Raw genomic sequence first — 19,264 nt, 5'->3', positions numbered from 1 at the left:
GATGAGAGAGAGGAGGGGTCCCATATGCCTCATATTGTAACAATATCCCAGTAGGCTCCTCACCTTTTCACTCTGTGCACTGCCCCTCACTGGGCATTCTGCACCCAGAGGGACCGGTCTCCCCGACTTGGGACCGGTCCCCGAGAGCTTCAGCTCGGGTCACGCGTTCGGGTACCGGTCTCTCCCAGAGAGACCGGTCCTCGGGAGACCGGTTCCTTCCTGAGAGACCGGTTCCCAAGAGTAGGATTTTCGAAACTTAGCCAAATTTTTGGCTTTTCTCGCTGGGATCACGCTCGGGGATCGGTCTCTCCCTGCCAGGGACCGGTTGCATCAAAGATCCCCGCAACCCCAGCCGATGGGACCGGTCCCTCCCTGCCAGGGACCAGTCCCCGAGAGCAATTTTGCTCCAGTGCATGTTTTGCACTGTTTGCTCGCATGGACTCATTTCCAATGCACTTTTGGTGATTTTGACATCTTTGGCTTTTCTAAAGCTCACCAACATGACCCTTGGTCGATTTTGCATGAAGTCTAACTCTCGCATTTCGAGAATTCACTTCCTCACAGTTTAGTCTGCAAAATACTTCCAAATCTCTCTCTCCAACAACAAACAACAGCCCCCAAGCCCTCCAAATCAGCTAGCTACAAGAGAGGGGAAGAAAATGAACTCAAATCCACAACTTCCTACTTCTCAAATCTCCAAAACCCTAGAGAGAGAAAGGGAAAGGCTCAAACCTGGTTCTCTATGCTCCAACACCTCCTAACCAGATGCAGGAGTCGTGCTAACCCTTAAGAGATAAGTATTGAATGCCAAGTGACCAAAACAGCCTTACTGCTATGCAGCTGCTGCTGTGCTGGGTACCGGTACCCGCGCTGGTACTGGTACTCAATGCAAAGTGCTGAAATTGTATTTTGCAATGCACTTTTGCGCTTTCGGCCATTTGATCACTCCACTAACTTGCCGAAAACCTCTCTACAACCCCTCAAAAAATGTGGAATAGTTTCAATTGATATTCCCACACTCAAACTTCGCAATTTGCCAAAGTTCAATTTACTACAGTGTCTATCACTTATAAATCTCTCTCTCATATTATCCGATGTAGGACTATTGGATGTCACATACTCCCCTCGTTTAGGCCCTAACATCCTTGTCAGTCCTGCCCAATCATACACAGTCCCAAATTCGTCAGGCAATGTGAAATCCATCTCACACTTCTGGCTAGTTATGAGGCTCTGATACCTAATGTAACGACCCAATCCCCTAGTAAGAATAACTCGTTGGGCCCAAATCACTAGCCCAAAATGCTTTAACCTAGTTATTATTACTAGTGTCTGTTACTTATAAATCTTTCTCCCATTTGGTATCAGAGCCTGATAACCAGTCGGAAGTGTGAGATGGATCTCACATCGCCTGGTGAATCTAGGACTGTGTATGATTGGGTCGGGATGACGAGGACGTCAAGGCCTAAACGAGGGGAAACATCACAATAGTCCTACATCGGATAATACGGAAGAGAGATTTATAAATGACGAACACAGTAGTAATAATAACTAAGCTTAAGCGTTTTCAGCTAGTAGTTTTGGGTCCGACGAGTTATTATTGCTAGGGGTCGGGTCGTTACACCGGGCACTTGGCGAATGCAAGCTTGACTGGACTTATGAATTAGTTGTTATGATTGGGTTATGCAGCATTCCTTTTTCTAGTATGCTAGTTGATGCAGATATCTAGTTTTGATTTCATTAGTTAGTATAGATGCATGGTTGTTATTCTTTATTTCAACTCAGTTTATACTATGTTACCATCTCCTTCCTGTGGTATTCGGGCTAGAGGAGGACCACCACCAGTATATGTTTATTTTTGTACAGCAGCTTGTACATGTATGAAGTATGAACCGGCGAGACTAATAGAAGTTGTATATGAATATTTTATTTTGGAGTTGTTAGAAGTTGTATGAATATTTTATTTTGGAGTTGTGAGAATGTTGTATGTACATGTTTACTAAACCTGTTATATTATTATTCGTAGATTCTGATACTTGTTTTAGTTCAACACTCTTGTTTCATGTTGTTTTGTTATGGATTTGTTTAGACACTTCGTGCCTAAGACGGGTCCGTTGGTGCACCCAGCAGGGATGTCAATGTATACGGACACCCAAAAAAATTTTTCCGAATCTGAACTCCAACAGAGCGAATTTACCCAATACCAAACGGATATAGTTTCATATATAAATATAAAAAATGAAAATACCGACGGATTTGGCTTCGAGTATGGATTTATTTGTACCCAACCCGAACCCAACCAAAATCCAAACACGTATTGATTTTACATCATATAATATAGATTTTACATCATATAATATATATAAAGAGTTCGGCTATGGTGCTTTTAAAAGCACCAAGCACTTGACGCTTTTAAGTTTTTCACCGTTATATCTACCATTTGATCATTTTCACTTATTAGATCATACACTTATTAGATCATACTGTTCAACCACCCACTCAACCCTAAGAAACCACTATCATCATAACCGCACATCCCTTAATCTGAGCCTAAAACTTACAAGTTGATACTTTTAAAAACATAGGAGCTCTATTCTATATATAAATGTGCGATGTTTTATTTGAATTTGTATTTTAAAAATTTAAATTTAATATAATATATTGTACAATATGGTAAAGAGAAATAATTATTTCAGGATCAAGTTTCGAAATTTTGGTTGGTTCAGGTTCGGAAAAGAATTTTTAAAATCTATCGGATTTGGATTTGAGATCGGCTTTGGCAGTCATGTTTGGGTTCGAATTTTGAAAATCCACCCCGAATCCAATCTATTGACATCCCTAGCACCCGAAGCTTCCGCTATAGCCTGGAGCGTGACATTGTTCATCTATCAGACAAACAATCTACAACGCACATTATATAGCCACAAATAGGACGAAGCCCTCCATTCTAAAACATATTTTTTGACAATGAAAAATTTTGGATCGAGATCGACACCATGAAATATAATGTTAAACACAATCCGTAATATTTGAAACATCTAAAAATTAAATATGATAATTTTCGAAAATTATCATTGAGTGCATCAAAATGCCACAAAATGAATCGTTAAGAACAAAGTACTCCGCATGCCAAAAGCAAAAGCTAGAAGAAGAAAATCATAATCATATTTCAGTTTTGTCAACTTACACATCCAATTTTCTATTCATATAAAAATAAGAAAATCATAATCTTCTCGTGAAAGCTCACTTTACCTAAAACTGAAAAGATAAAAAGAAGGGGGCAATTTCCCTGCCAGTACAGAGGTCTCGCTCAGGAGGCAATTATCCTGGAAATCCATACTGAGCAAGAAAGTAATTGAAAGGAGACGCAAAACGAAAGTGTTTTGAGTATTCAAATATTGAAAACTAAATGATCAAATGCCAGTTGCCTTGTTATAACCTCATTAAATTATACGCGGCAATTCTGTTACAAGATGAACATTTTGGACAATAGACTTAGTTTGTTCGGAACAGCCTCTCATGGCCAAGAATGCAATATAGCAAATTAAAACAACAATTGATGTTTAAAGCAACATCTCATATTGCAAGCGGTATTTGCTCACCTGTTCACCTGTCTCATATTTCAAAATTCCAGGTACTCTCAGCTATTAATTTTGGATTTTTCTTTTGTTCTGCCAGATTAAGTGAAGCAGAAACCTGTAGAAAACATTGAACCGTAAGATACAAAAGATTTACCATGATTAGCTAAATAGTAAAATTAATATGAAAGATTTGCATGATTATGCTCTTTATTATTTCACATAGCAGTGCCACCTATACATCTAAAAGTGGGCGTAATCGTCCACCTTACTACCCATCCAAGGTCAATATTTCCATGCGAGTCTTATCATACCCCTATTTTTTTAAATACTAAAAAACCCACAAGTTTTGTCTATTTCATAAGGTAGCTCTTCAAACAGAGGTAAAGTGGACAATACTCTTAATTCAAAGTTCACAAGACAATACTCTTAATTCACAGTTCACAAGCGCTCATTACGTTCTATCACTAGCTAGATAAGAAATTAAATTATCATAGCACTGATCACATTTCCTTAGTCCAGTTATACAGCAACACTGTATTTACAACTGATATATGCACATTCCACATGAGACATACTCCTAATATATATTTAATGTACTTCTATGCATTGGCTAGCAATTTAACATTTTTGAGAATTTAAGAATCTTTGTACAAAATTGACATGTCAGTACCACCTCACACTTTTTGTATTTAAAATAGCTAAAAATGTGAGGATAATATTAAAGGAAAGAGATTTCAAAAGTTTTTCACAAATGACACTTCTCAAATGAGATATTCCACCTTTCTTAACCTCAAGCACCACCGGCAGATAATATCATTTTACACACATTATTATGTGGGGGCTGAGGTGCGGAATAAAAGGTGAAAGATGTTCCTAATCTCTCCACCAGTGGATGATGAGATAAGGTGAGAAGAACTAGGCAGCAGAACCTGTAAATACATCATCCTAATACAAATGGTGAAGCACCACGTTCACAACACTACGCTGAGAAGAGTAGTAGAGTGAGGAACCAACACAATGTAAGTGGGTGAAGTCACCAATCACCAGAAGAGGTTATCTTAGAGGAAGTAAAAAAGCAGTATCTCTTTCAGCTTAGCTTATTTGAAAGAAAGTTCACATACTGAAAAAATAAAAAAATAAAATAAAAAGAAAATCATAGACTCGCTTTATTTAATCTGTTCAATATTATGTTAGTTATTCATACCTAAATTTGGTGTAAATGAATTCAGATCTATGAACAGACAAAGTAAGTTACACTACCTTGAGGGGCTAACAGCACCGGATTATGCCAACTTGACGCACTGCTGTTAAACAAAACAGCCGAAACAGAGGACTCAACACTAAATTTCAACTGAAACAGAGGACTAACATTAAATTACCACCTCTGCTATTTAGTTATGCCAAAACAAATGCCCCATTATAGCTGTCATTCAAGTTTCATACACAATTTCCCAGGATATCAAATGCAGCAATTTTACAGAAAAAACAAAAACATTATGGAAGCAGCCAAAAAGTAGGACAAACTTTGTCCAGACATAGAAAGAGTAAAACAAGATGGTAAGACCACAAGAGCTTTTGAGATGACTATAAGAGTAATAATAAAAAATAAAAATTAAAAAAAAAAATCCTTCCTCCAGCGAGGGATGTTTGTCTTAGTGGATTGTTCTAAACGTTCTTCAACTCTTTCCCCAGAGTTCACAGTATATACTCCTCGGGCACCTTCGATTTCCAATAGTTAGAAATACAATTTAGTACATTTTCTGTGTAATTGAAGTTTCTGTTTTCTGTGGTTAGCGACCATTCTCTTCGGATTCTTAAGTGCAAGGATTTCACTACTCTTTTCAATACCACGTTTTCATTTAAGGTGATTTAAACACAGGTAATGCACAATGCCCAAATGGCGTTTTAGATAATATAGGGCAAATTGCAGTACTACTCCCTGAAATTTGAGTACCTTGTTCATTTATAAATCAGTACATGACAAGTACACTAGTCTTTCAACCATGTCACATTTTTAACCCAATGGCCCAATTTCTAACTAGAGAAAAGAGTGTAACTTACTACATGAGAGGGTCAATTACAAGATGGAATAGGAAGTAAATAAATACATATAACGTAGTGTAAAAATGCAGTGTGTAGGCACTGGTGCACAAATTCACTAAGCGTGGCAATGATTTGCCCCGCAATAGTAAATATGTACAAACACTAAAGTGAAAGTTATTTAACAGTTTAAGGTCTCTAATGTCAAACTTACAAATTCGAGGACCAAAATCAAAATTGACTGAAACTTCATAGTGGTGCAATTTGCCCAAAGAAAACAATATATGGATAAAAGAAACCTAAATAAGCAATGGCAGTCATTCAGAATACAAATGAGTACGGTTATAAATAGCGGATAGCGAGTACATAGCATTTGAGGTGTCTCATAGCAGAAAGTGGACAGCGATGCCATAGAGGGCGATATAAACCCATAGCAAGTTTCACAAAAAACTACTTAATATATTTATGTTTCTTATAGAAAATGCATATGATTTTGAATAAAAAAAAAAACTAATAACAAGGTTGACTTATGTATAAAGTAATCAATACAGTGCGAAGTAGTATAAAGATGGCATCTATAAATGATGAAACTTAGCTGTCCACTTAATTCAAACCTAGATATAAATGTTATCAAAGTGCAAATGATGATCTTCAATCTTGCTACACTCATTTTACCAAAATATTGTCTCAAAAAGTAACTCCTTCCCTACCTATCACATTTGCTTCGGATTGAAAGGAAATGAACATTGAAAAAAGACATTAAGAACAAACAATTTATAAAAGCACTTAAGCTCATTTCAATGTCATGTTGTTCATATTAGAAAACGATGGTTTACTAATCAAGCCAGATTCTCATTTAGAAAAGTTTATCCATCTTCATACGCTGAAAAAAATAAGTAAAATCAACCAAGCAACTTAAAAAGATTAACAAAATATAGACAATATTACGAGCCATCCTATAATTCAAAATAAATAGAAAAACTTGCTTAGATCAGTGATTTTCGTAAGATAATCAGTAATAAAAGCTTGTGAAGGCCCAAATTCAGTCATCATAATTAATGTTAAAAACTGCAGCAATGACAAATGGGAAGTCCACCGGAGTTTCCAAAAATTACGACCAAATAGCTGGAGTTGTTCGAGATACATGATACTAATGATATTTCTATAAGTATACAATTTTAGCAGTGTAAGAACAACAACTAGACCAAGCAAACCCAAATATAAGTGTATGTGCAGGAGTATCAAAGTTATTATCTATTCGATACCACAAGAACAAAGCAACAAAAAGATGAGGGTCCCACAATTTGTTGATGAAAAGAAAGAGTATATTCACAAAATAAGACTTTTCACAAGCAATTAGTAATGTAAGGGACTTTAACTTTCATACAAGCAAGCCAAAAAATCTAACAACATGCAATGCTTGTATATTAAATCTAATTTGTAGTGCATTGAATTCTGCAAATTATGGAGTTTTAGTGGAAAGTAGCTTAGAAGGCTATTTGAATAGTTTCAGCGAGATTTGGGGACAAGTCGAGTGTTTTCGATGCGAACTCAGTGCAAAAACAGACTTCGGGAAGTTAATCTGCTGGAAACAACAAATTTTATATTGAATATCAGCACTAAAATTGAGTACTGGAACTCTGTTGAAAGGACAGAAAACTAACATTCGGGTTTTGCGGAACTCTTCTCGAGTACCGGCATTGATTCATTTGAGTACCGGTACTGATTTGGGTGAATACTGGTACGCAGTAGAAAACTCAAAAAACTATCGTTCAGGTTTTGCAGAACTAGGCTTGTGATACCGGAACTAAAAACCCATATACCGGTACTAAAGTTCGAGTACCGGTACTCAATGCTGTGAAAGTCCAATTTTGACCGGTCGCAAATAGAAAAATGTAGGAGAGTTTCTTGCAATTGTTGCAACCCCTTTATATTGGGGAAACCTCAGCCATTTCCCCTCACTTGTGCACAAGAGGAAAACACACCGTTCTCTCCCTCTCACTCTTTGCTCCTCTCTCACTCTAGATCATCTCCAACACGAGGAGATTTGTGGAAATCAAGCTTGAGAGAGCTTTGGAGGTGGTAAGCTTCTTGGAGCAAGAAAAAGTTAGAGGAAGCCAGGGCATTGGTGAATTTTTAGGGTTTTGAGTTAGGGTTTTGGATTTAACCCTTACAAATGAATTTTTATCAAGTCCTAAGCTAATCTAGACCACAAATTATAAAGATTGGCTATTGGATTTGGATTTTGCCATAGTTTTTGGGAATCCCAGATAAAATTAGGATTTTTGTGTATTGGAAAGGTTTAAAAGTTTCTAACCCACGAAATTCTTATGGGCAAAAGGAATTAGGCCTTATAAAGAACCGACTCATATGTTTAAGCCAGATATTGTAATGCAAATTAAGAATAAAAATTAAAAATCATTTAAGAACCGGATTTGTTAGAGTGGCTCGTTATGTTGATTGGATTACTAATGTAGTTCCTGTACATAAGAAAAATGAATAACTAGGAATTTGCATTGATTTTAGAAACTTAGATACAGCTATGTCGAAGGATAAATATCTTATACCGACAGCCAATATGTTAATAGATGCCGCAGTCCGTCATGAAATCCTATCTTTCCCAAATGGGCATACTGATTATAACTAGATTTTCATAGCCGAAGAAGATATATCAAAACAGCTTTTAGATGCCCAAGTTCGATTGGAACCTTCAAATGGGTAGTGATGCCCTTCAGCTTAAAGAATGTCAGGGCCACCTACCAGAGGGCAATGAATTTTATTTTTCATGATTTGATCGGTAGAATCTTAGAAGTATACATAGACGATATCGTAGTCAAATCTAAGTCTAAAGTCGATCATTGGACTAATTTAGAATTAGCCTTCAAATGGATGAGGAAGTATAATCTTAAAATGAATCCTCAAACATCAAGGAACATTTGGTAAAGCCTCCAGTTTTTATCCCACGTCGACGCAGTCAGCCATTAAAATTATACGTTTCGCCCGCAAAATAGAATTTGGGGTGTTTGCTGACTCAGAAGAATGAGCATAAAGAAAAGCAAACAATTTATTATTTAAATTGGCGTTTACTTGACACCTAGAAACGTTACTCGGCAATAGAAAAATTGTTTAGCATTGTTCTACGCCTGCACTAAGTTAAGATATTACATGTTAATGGTTGAAGTATTAGTTGTTTGCAAGACCGATCTTATCAAAACATATGTTGTCAAAACCAATTTTAAGCGGAAGAATAGGGCAAAGGGTTTTGGCATTGTCCATGCTCTCTCTCAACTATGTTCCAGCAAGAGCTGTCAAGTTAAGATATTACATGTTAATGGTTGAAGTATTAGTTGTTTGCAAGACCGATCTTATCAAACATATGTTGTCAAAACCAATTTTAAGCAGAAGAATAGGGCAATGGGTTTTGGCGTTATCCATGCTCTCTCTCAACTATGTTCCAGCTAGAGCTGTTAAGGGTCAGGCTATACTCAACTTTCTAGCCGATTACCCATGCGTCGAGGTCGAGGTCGAGGAACCGACTTTGAGTTTTGTCAGTCTTCAACCGTGGTGGACATTATATTTTGATGGGTCTAGAACATCCAATTCGACGGGAGCTAGGATTGTGGTAAAATTGCCTGAAGCTAGGAGTTTACAATTCTCTTTTGAATTGGATTTCGAGTGTTCAAACAATTAGGCCGAGTTTGAGGCTTTGATAATCGGCCTTGAAATCTTGAATGAATTAGGAGCACAAACTACATAAAGGCAATCAGTGATTCACAAGTGGTGATAAAACAAGTGACAGGAGAATACCGATGTGAAAGTCCTAATCTTCGGAGTTATCTACATAAACGATATATTTGCTTAGTAGGTTTAAAGATGTGTAACTAGCGCACCTGTGGAGAGAAGATGTCTAATGAGTTGGCTCAAGTGGCTTCGGGGTACAAGGATCCGATGAGAAAAAGCCAAGTTGAAATTCAGAGAAAATTACTACCATCAGTTCACTTGCGGAACCAATGATGGTTGCGCCAGTAATAGCAGAAAGCGATTGGAGGAAAACTTTAATTGATTATTTAAATAATCCAAACAGCCGAGTTAACTATCAGATTCAAAAGAAGGCAGTTGATTACTGTCCATTAGATGAAACAATTATATAAAAAGACTACTGAAGAAGTACTTCTAAAGTGTCTAGGACCTGAAGAATCTCTGTTAGTTATGTGAGAGATTCATGAGGGGTTGTGTGGAGCACACTTGGCCAAAGAAAGTTGAGGTGGACAGTTCAGCACCTAGGATATTATTGGCTGACCATGCATGAGGATTATATAAAATATATGAAGGGTTGTCAAGAATGTCAACTCCATGGGCTGGTTCAGAGGGCTCCAACGTCCAAAATGCCTACAATACTCAAACTTGGCCTTTTAGGATTTGGGCCATAGATTTAATTGAAGAGATTCAACTGAATTCATCGGCAGGTCATAAATATTAAATAGAGGGTTTGGTCGTTGACTATTTTAGTAAATGGTGGAAGCCAAACCAACAAGATAGGACACTAAAAAAGATATAATTAACTTTGTTGAGGATTCCCTTATACATCGCTTCATAATTCCGAAAACTATTACACCTACTATGCTCAGGCCAATGGACAGGCCGAGGCGATAAACAAGATTATTATTAATACATGATAAAGCAGCACATTGAGAAACATCAGAGAAAATGGGATGACAAGCTGTCGGAGGTATTATGGGTATGTCGTACGTCTATTAAGACTGCGACTTGAACGACTCCTTTTGGTTGGTTTATGGGCATAAGGGCGGTATTACCGGCCGAAATCATTATCACATCCTTAAGAGTGGAAAATTAAGAAAAGCTATCACCCGAAAAATACAAACTCTTAATATATGATGGGCTTGATTAAGTAAATGAAACTCTGTTAGAGACACTTGATCATCTAAGTGCTGATCAAAACCAAGTCGTGAGAGCATACAACAAAAGAGTGAAATCTAAGACTTTGGGTTGGGGACTTACTACTAAGACTAATATTGCCAATTGAAAAAAAGAGCCGAATGCATGGAAAGTGGTCTCCAAATCGGGAAGGACCATTTCAAGTAACTAGAGTCATGAGAGGAAATGTGTATTATCCAAAGACATTAGAAGAATTGAAAAATGACAAGTCAATCAATGAAACATATTTAAAAATGTACTATCCCACTATATGGAAAAATGCATAAAATGAATACTTTATATACAAAAGTTATTGTCGTGTACCGAGTCCTCGGTGCGCAAAACCGAACTTCAGTCGAAATTGACCAAAGTGTGGTATTGGACACTTTAGAGAGGTCCGTTGAGTGTTCCGAGTGATCGGAAGGGCTTATAGGGGTACAAGGGAGGGACCTTGGAGAGCACGATGTGAGATTTCCAAAAATTTTCGTGTTAAAAATGCTCTCGGGGTCCGGACCCCGTACGCGTGAAAGCGTGGGTTCAGCTTAACCCTATTATGTGAGGGGCTAAAGTGTAAATGTTGCAAGTGGAAGTGTATATATGAGGGTGTTATGTCATTTCCCTCATTCCTCTCCACTTGAACCAACAAAGAGAAACCTCTCTCTCTCTCTAAACCTCTCTTTCTCTCCTAGGGTTGCTTCAAGAAGTGGAGTTTTGTGGAGAGAAGCTTGCTTGGAGGTGAAGCTTCCTTCTTCTTCACCATTGGCTTGAGAAGGAGCTTGGTTTAGAGGTAAGCTTTTGGTTCGGGGTTAAAAAAAAACTAGTTATTCCAAGGATAGGGTTAAGTTCAGGGTTAAGGTGGGGTTAGAGTATTTTTTGTGTTTGGTTGAGAATTAGAGTTAGTCCAGGATTAAGGAAAATAGTGTTTGGTTGAAGTAGGTGGGATAAGAAGGATAGTGGGTAAAATAGTGTTTTGTTTGGTTGGAGTAGTGGGATTGTTAGGAAGTGAATTCTCGAAATCCGAGGATTTGACTTCGTTTAGAATCGACTAATTGTCGAGTGTGTAGGCTTCGGAAAGTCCGGAGGTGATTAAAATGCATGAAGTGCATTAAGGAAGGGTCTGCGAGAGCAGCATTGCAAAATCTGCACTGGAGCAGATTTGCTCTCTGGGACCGGTCCCTTGCAGGGAGGGACCGGTCCCATCAGGCTGGGCTTGCGGGGATCCTTGATGCAACCGGTCCCTGGCAGGGGAGGACCGGTCCCCGAACGTTAGCCCAGCGAGAAATGGCCGAAATTTGGCTAAGTCCCGAAAATCTAACTCTCGGGAACCGGTCTCTCAGGACAAGGACCGGTCTCCCGGGGACCGGTCTCTCAGGCAGGGACCGGTTCCCGAACGCGAAATCCCCTCTGCCCGAGATGGAAGGCTCTCGGGGACCGGTCTCCCCGATCTGGGACCGGTCCCTCACTGCGAAAATGCCCAGTGAGGGCTGCTGCAGAGGATGGAAAGTTGAGGGGGCTATCTATAAAATGGCCTATATGAGAGGTGGGGGACCTCTCTCTCCCTCTCATTTGCTCTCTATCCCTCTCACACTCTTTCCCTCTCTCTCTCTAGAACGAAAGGAAAAGAAGAAGAGAAGGGAAAGAAGGAAAAGAAGAGAAAGAGGAAGGAGAAGACCAAGAAGAAGAAGAGGATCATCTTCTTCCCTCTCTCCTTCAAGCTAGAACAAGCTTGGAGCTTGGTATAGAGGTAAGCTTCAAACCCATCCATGGTGGATTTCTTGAGATTGGGTTTTATTGCTTAGAGGTGGTTCGAATGGAACCTATGGAGGCTAGGGTGATGGTTCGAGCTCGCATTTGAAGCTCGCACCACGGATTTCTCCCTCGTTGCCATTTTAGGGCACATTTTGGGATTTTTGGATATGTGAGGTCTTGATCTATTTCGACGGGTTGTAAACCTAATTGCTAGGTCTCGGAACGCGTCGGTGAAGACGGTTCGTTGATACGACGAGCGGGTGTGAAGATATCGCCGAATCAAGCGCTTAAGGGTTCGAATCAGCCCGAGGAGCCAAAGCGTCGACCAAGGACTACGAAGTCGAGTTTCTACCATTGCGGCATCACCAAAGGTGGGTGGTGACCATCCCGAAGCAATCGGGCTCCCTCTTATGTCTTAGTATTTTGAGACCTTGCATCTTGTGTTCACATGCATTGTAGGATAATTGTGCATTGCCTTTCCTTATGTTTTCCTAGCTGATATCATATTATGTATTAGTTGCTGGATATAGGGGATTGATGAGGATTGGGTCGAGACTTGTAATCCTATAGTGCAGCGGTAAAAGAATGACGCAATGGTTGAAACAAAAGAACGAGTGGCATCTAGTTGTTAATTAAACAAAGAACGAGTGGCATATGTGAGTCGTAGCGTATATGAAACCCATTGACTATGGTGATAGTAACCCTAGAGGACAGGGTACCCTTGATGTGGGAGAATTGGATCATACTCATTGTCTGTTCTCGACTTGTGATGGTCGCTCCACACAAGTAGTGCGCTCCGGAGTCGGTCACGAGGGATGGCCTATTTGGGGTCCCGTGGGATGGGGATGGCCTATTTGGGGTCTCGAGGGATGGCCTATGTGGGGTCCCGCAGACGGTCTCGGATTCGTAGTTTGAGTCTAGTCTCCCTACGCGTCGAGATGGCTATGTGAGTAGTAGGCGAATCCTTGAGTGAGCCACGGGGTTAATGAACAAGTAAATAGCCTTACTTCTTGGACATATGACGAGCTAGTTGATTATCTACTTCATTGTGCATGCATTCTCCATATTCATGATTCGAGCACAGTAGTGTAGCTTTACTATTCTGTCATTACAGCTTTCCATATCTATCTATCTGTTTATCTACTTGTGCCCACTTGGACCTAGTTGGGAGACCGGCGGAGTCGGCAGTCGAACCCACTGGGAACTATGGAAGATAGTTCTCACCCCACTCTTTTCAGGTCTCAGTTCGAGTGTCCCCGGCGAGTGCGAGGATCGTGGCAAGGGCATAGCACCCTATTGGTATATGTACATAGCTAGCTTTACTTCCTTTTGCATTAGCTGTCACCCTTTGTATTTGAGAGTAGATGATGTATAGGTGTGAGGCTTTTTGAAGGATGTAAAAGCATGTTTTATTTATGTTTATGCTTGAAGTAATCGATGTATCAAAGAGGTTGAATGAATGTAATAGATAGAACTTTCTCTCTTGATTTACTAGTATGCTTCATACTTGTATCTTGCTCTTATTGGTCAGCACTGGTGGTGCTCCTTGTGATCGTGTATTTATGAATGGACTCCTGGATAAATTCTTATACATGATCAGTTTGCTTGGCCTTGGCCGGACAGGGGAGGTCCTGTCCGTTCGGCGTCTGTTCGACGCACACGGACGGGACCAAATTGGTAGCGGTCTTGGGGCGTGATAGGGATAGGGTGGGGTTAGCTAACCCCACCCCCCAAAATGGGCTATTCCGGGATAGCCTATTTGGGATGGGGTTTGCTAACCCCACCCCTTATTTGATGTGTTTGGAAATAAGTTGGGGGTTAAGGGGTTATTCCACCCCTTAACCCCCAACCAAACACTAGCCAAGAGATTTGAGGGTTTATGGTTAGGGTTGTGTATAAATCCCTTAAAAATGACTATAAATGGAACCCTAGATGAGTTTAATCCATGTTATTGCATAAATTATCATGAGATTTGGATTTATTGCAATATAAGGGATTTTAGGGTTTCAGAAGAAGGTTTTTGATCATGATAGGTTTTGATCTCAATTGATCCTATGTTTCCGCAATTGAAGGTGAAACCGACGCGGAGGATCACTTGGATTGAGATTCCGTTGAGCCGGTGGTGGTCAATTGCAAGAAGTTGCCGTTTTAGTTTCGTTTGCCGCAGTCGAGTGAAATCGACGATTATAAATCGCGCTGCTTGGCTACCCACTTCGTGACGACGCCAAAAGGTGGGGGGTACTATCCGAAATAGCCGGATTTCATTCTATGTCTAAGTTCTACTTATATTGATCATATATCATCATGCATTGAGTTATGTGGGAAACCTATGAGTCTTGGTAAATTCATGCTTAGTGAGAGGGATGATGATCCATGTTGCATGATACTTGTAAGTGCATTATTGCATGATGTTGAGATAGATGTATATATGTGAATGCATAAAATGCTAGAGGATATATGCATGTTGACATATTGTGAGAATAGCTAGATTCATGTGAACTAGATGTGGACTTATGGCATTTGGATATGTGCATGTGGACATGTTGTGAGAATATGCTAGATATGTGCATGAGATGCTAGAAGGCATATGTATGTGGACCTATAATGATAATTGGAAATTATTGCATATGTAACATATCCTCACTCATGATAATTATGAACTTATGGCATTATGAGAATTAGGGATATGGGATTCCCGCGGTCCTCTGGCGAGAGGACTGGAGCATATTGTAAGGAAGTGAATTCTCGAAACCCGAGTTGTACTTCGTCCAGAATCGACTAATTGTCGAGTGGGTATGCTTTGGAGAAGCTAAAGATGTCCAAAACACAAAAAGTGCTTTGGAGTCGAGTCTACGAGAGCAAATAGTGCAAAATCTGGCACTTGGCAGATTCTGCTCTCGGGGACCGGTCCCTGGCAGGGAAGGACCGGTCCCCGTAGCTGGTGGTTGCGGAAATGCTTGATGCAACCGGTCCCCAGGGCTGAAGGACCGGTCCCCGTAGGTGAAATCAACGAGCAGAGGAAAATTTGGCTAAGTCCTGAAAATCCCACTTTCGGGAACCGGTCTCTCAGGCAAGGACCGGTCTCCCAGGGACCGGTCTCTCGGGCAGGGACCGGTTCCCGTACGTGAGAATTGGAGGAATTGTCTCGGGGACCAGTCCTCCCGACCAGGGACCGGTCCCTCCGTGCGAAATTTGCCCAGGCAGCCTGGGTTGAGAGAAATAAAGTGGAGTTTTTTGCAAAAATGCCATTAGTTAGAGGGGTATAGAGGGACTGACCCCTTTCCTCTCTGTCACCCCTCACTCTCACACTCTCTCATTTCTCTCTCCCTCTCTCTCTAGAAGGAGAAGAAGAAGGAGAAGAAGAAGAAGAAAGGAATGAGAAGAAGAAGAAGGAGAAGAGCAAGCTAGAGAAGGCTTGGAGCATCTTCCTCTCCCTCTTCCTCTTCATTGGAGCTAACCTAGAGGTAAGCTCTTGAGCCCTAACAATGGTAGAACCTAGGGTTTTGGGTTTTGAGCTTTGGAAATGAGGTCAAATAGACCTCTAGCACCATTAATGGTGGATTAGAGCTAGAGGCTAGGGTTTCATGGTGCAAATTGCAAGATGTGAACCTTAGGGCACCCAAATGGAGGTTTTTGATAAATGATGAGATTGATCTCATTTAGTGGCTTGTAAACCTAATTGATAGGTGTCTAAACGCGGGGGCGAAGTTGGATTTTCGATTCGTCGAGCGGGTGAAGAGCTATCGGTGAAATATAGCCGATTGAGCACCGTTTTGGACCAAGGAGGTTGAGACCTCGTCGTAACGTTCGGCGAGAAGCATTTCTAGAACCTTCGTACCCTCAAAAGGTAGATGGTGTCATCCCTAAGCAACCGGACTCCTTTCTATGTCATAGCATTTATGATTGCATCTCTTGCATTGTTGCATTGTAGGATTGCATTGTAGTTTCCATTTCTTATGCTTACTATTGATATCGATGTATGAGTAGAAGTGCATGATTATGGCTAGATGAGGATTGGGTCTTGACATTTGAATCCTATAGTGCCAAGGAAAAGAGATGAACTCGATGAATGTAAAGACATGAAAAATAGTATATGGCTTAGTGTAAATAACACTAGAGACATGTGAACTTAGGGATAGATGGATTCTCTAGAAAATGACTTGTTGCATAAACACATGATGAGGCCAAACATAGTATTTGGACATTGGGATAGGTGGATTCCCGAGTGACTTGTAAACCTAGAGTTGATAGGGTATCCTCGAGTTGAGAGGATTGATCATACTCACAGTCTATTTTTACTTGTGGTGGTCGCTCCACCCGAGTCTTCGTGCACTCCGGAGTTTGGTACGAGAGGGACGAGTTGATGTCCTGCAGACGGCCCCGGGTTTGAGAGCGAGGTGCGTCTCCTTATCATACGAGGTTTGAGGCGAGTCATGGGCGAACCCAAGTGGATGGCCAAGGATTGATTGAACAAGAGTATAGCATCGTTAATTGAACATTGCTTATTGGACATTATGGTTGGACATGGTAGCATAGTAGTTGACATTTCACTATATGATTCATGCATGCATATATGACATATGATTGGGCATAGTAGCATAGCTTTCCTACTATTGCATTTACAGCTTTAATATCTATCTATCTATCTGCTTTTGCCCACTCGGACCTAGTGGGGAGATCGGCGGAGTCGGTGGCCGAACCCACTGGGAACTATGGAAGATAGTTCTCACCCCACTTTATTTCAGAGCCTAGTACCAGTTCGCCGGGCGAGGACCGCGGCAAGGGCATCGCGCCCGAGCAGTAGTATGTAGTAGCTTTCCTTTTGCATTAGCACACCTATGTATTTGAGAGAGATTTATATAGGTGAGGATTCGGAGAGCTATGTATTTGATGAAATTAGAAGACATGTTTTCGTTTCATGAAAAATGTAATTGTATAAAGAATGCAAATGTGATGTAATAGTTAATAGTTCTCTCTTTATTTCACTCGTGTATCTTGTGGATTACTTGCTCTTCGTTGTTGGCACTATTTGTGCCCCGTTGATCGTGTATGTATGAATTTAATGTTCCTGGGTAAATTCTTGTACATGATCAGGTTGTGAGCCTTGGGCGGGCAGGGGAGTTGCTGCCCGTTCGGCGTCCGTCCAATGCGCCCGAACCGTGCCAAATTGGTAGCGGTCTCGGGGCGGGGCGTGACACATATTGTATATGTGGCCTATGGTGAGCATTACATGCATTGTGATGGATAAGGATGTGGGATTCCCGCAGTCCTCGAGCGGGAGGACTATGATCATACTCGCGTCGTCTATTGTAGTTGTGGAGGTCGCGCCTCCCATGCCATGTTGTGAGCTCCGGGGTTGTATCACAGTGAGATAGTGACGGGGGGTAAGGCGCGACGGTGCATCCCCGGCAAGCTCCGGGGTTGTATCACAGTGAGATAGTGACGGGGGGTAAGGCGCGACAGTGCATCCCCGGCAGACGGTCATGGTGGCGTGACAGTGTGTGTGGCGAGTTGTGGTTCGACCTTTGGGCGAACCGATTGGATTTGGATCAAGGCATGAGCATGGCATTTCATATAGATGCATACATAGTAGAACATTGATAGATAACATTGTTAAAGACATAGTAAAACTTATACTTGTTAATATATTTGGTAAAGACATAGCTACACATTTGAAGCATGATATAGAAGTATATGAGCATGTTAGGCTTATTGTTCTATCTATCATTTCGTTGTCATATTAACCTATCTATTGTTTCTATGCCTTTTTAGACCTAGAGGAAAAATCGGCGAGGTCTGCGGCCGAACCCACTGAAAACTCTGTTTAGTTCTCACACACTGTTTTGTAGAGCCAAGCACGAGCGCTTACGTCGAGGATCGCGGCAAGGGCATCGAGCCCTAGATAGAGTGTACCACCGGCATTAGCTCACTACCCTCGTATATAGCAATAAAAGAATGTAAATCCCTTTCGTGAATGAAATGTAAAGCCATTTTGGGATATGTGATGTATATATATGTGAGGTGATCATTTTGTATGAAAATGTGAGATTACCCTTTTGTGCATAAAGGAGTTGTAACATGTTAAAAAGAATGCAATATTTCATATGTAAAAGAAATGTAATAGATAATTTAAATTCTCTTGTGTCTGTGATTGCCTCTCTCAATGTTGATGCTTATATCTATTGCTTGGATATGTATGCATAGACTTTGTTACGCTTCGGGCGGGCAGGGGAAACTCTGTCCGTTCGGCGGGTCTGTTTTGGGGCCCGAGCTGTCCAAATTGGCGGGCATCGGGTCGTGACAGATTGAGGTGGTATTAGAGCGGAGAACGGTCTAGGAGGACCTAGGAAACCTTAGGACTTGTGGCCTTAAGGATTTAGGGACGTGAGAGACGATGACTTATGGTATTGGCGGAAGTGAAATAATTAGGTCAAGTGGTGTTGTGTCTCTAATGGGCCTTAGAGACGGATTCAAGTGTGATTTATTCTTAAACTTGAGGAGGTAATGTTGGCGTCGGACAACATGATGCCGAGAGATGAGAATAAGCACCCTTGTCTTATTTTCGCCTAATTGGGTTGTCCTGTTTGTGTTGCTAACTTATGTTAGTTGCGAATTCGTGGAGTGTAACCAGGGGTTGTTATTTTCTTTCAGGACGTTATGAGACGTGGAAGGCCACCTCCAATGGTACCTACTCCTGATCCGGCACCGCCTCCTGAGGTGCCTGAGTCGTCGATGTCCGTCGAGATTCAGGACTTGCGGGATCAAGTTGCCGCTTTTGTTGGAGTGGTGCGGAGGCAAGCTGAAGCTTCTCAGTAGTTGGCTGAGGTCTCCCAGCGACAGAAAGACAGGTGGCGCTACTTCGGGAGTTGGTATCCCGACAGGTAGCGGCGACACCTGTCACCCAGCAGCCGCCCGCCTTACCTGTGCGCGCCCTTTCTGGAGCAGAGAGGGAGGGTGCGACG

At 41.1% G+C, this 19,264-nt stretch overlaps 1 protein-coding gene across 3 annotated transcripts in view; it reads right to left on the bottom strand.

Moving 5' to 3' along the window:
* Positions 3,143-19,264, bottom strand: part of LOC109713317 (outer envelope pore protein 24, chloroplastic-like) — a 39,025-nt gene continuing 22,903 nt past the window's right edge. For 2 of the 3 annotated variants that reach the window (XM_020237328.1, XM_020237330.1), the window contains exon 4: positions 3,143-3,693. Coding sequence is in view for 1 of the 3 variants with exons in the window: in XM_020237327.1 (XP_020092916.1) it covers positions 3,613-3,693 (81 nt within the window). In the remaining 2 variants the exon portion in view is untranslated. The remainder of the gene's footprint in view (positions 3,694-19,264) is intronic. The other variant, XM_020237327.1, reaches the window with a different exon arrangement.

Source organism: Ananas comosus, linkage group 7 (assembly GCF_001540865.1).
Source record: "Ananas comosus cultivar F153 linkage group 7, ASM154086v1, whole genome shotgun sequence".
NCBI classification, from domain to species: domain Eukaryota; kingdom Viridiplantae; phylum Streptophyta; class Magnoliopsida; order Poales; family Bromeliaceae; genus Ananas; species Ananas comosus.
Note: the sequence above shows the minus strand (reverse complement) of the source record. Positions and strands in the feature narration are given on the sequence as shown.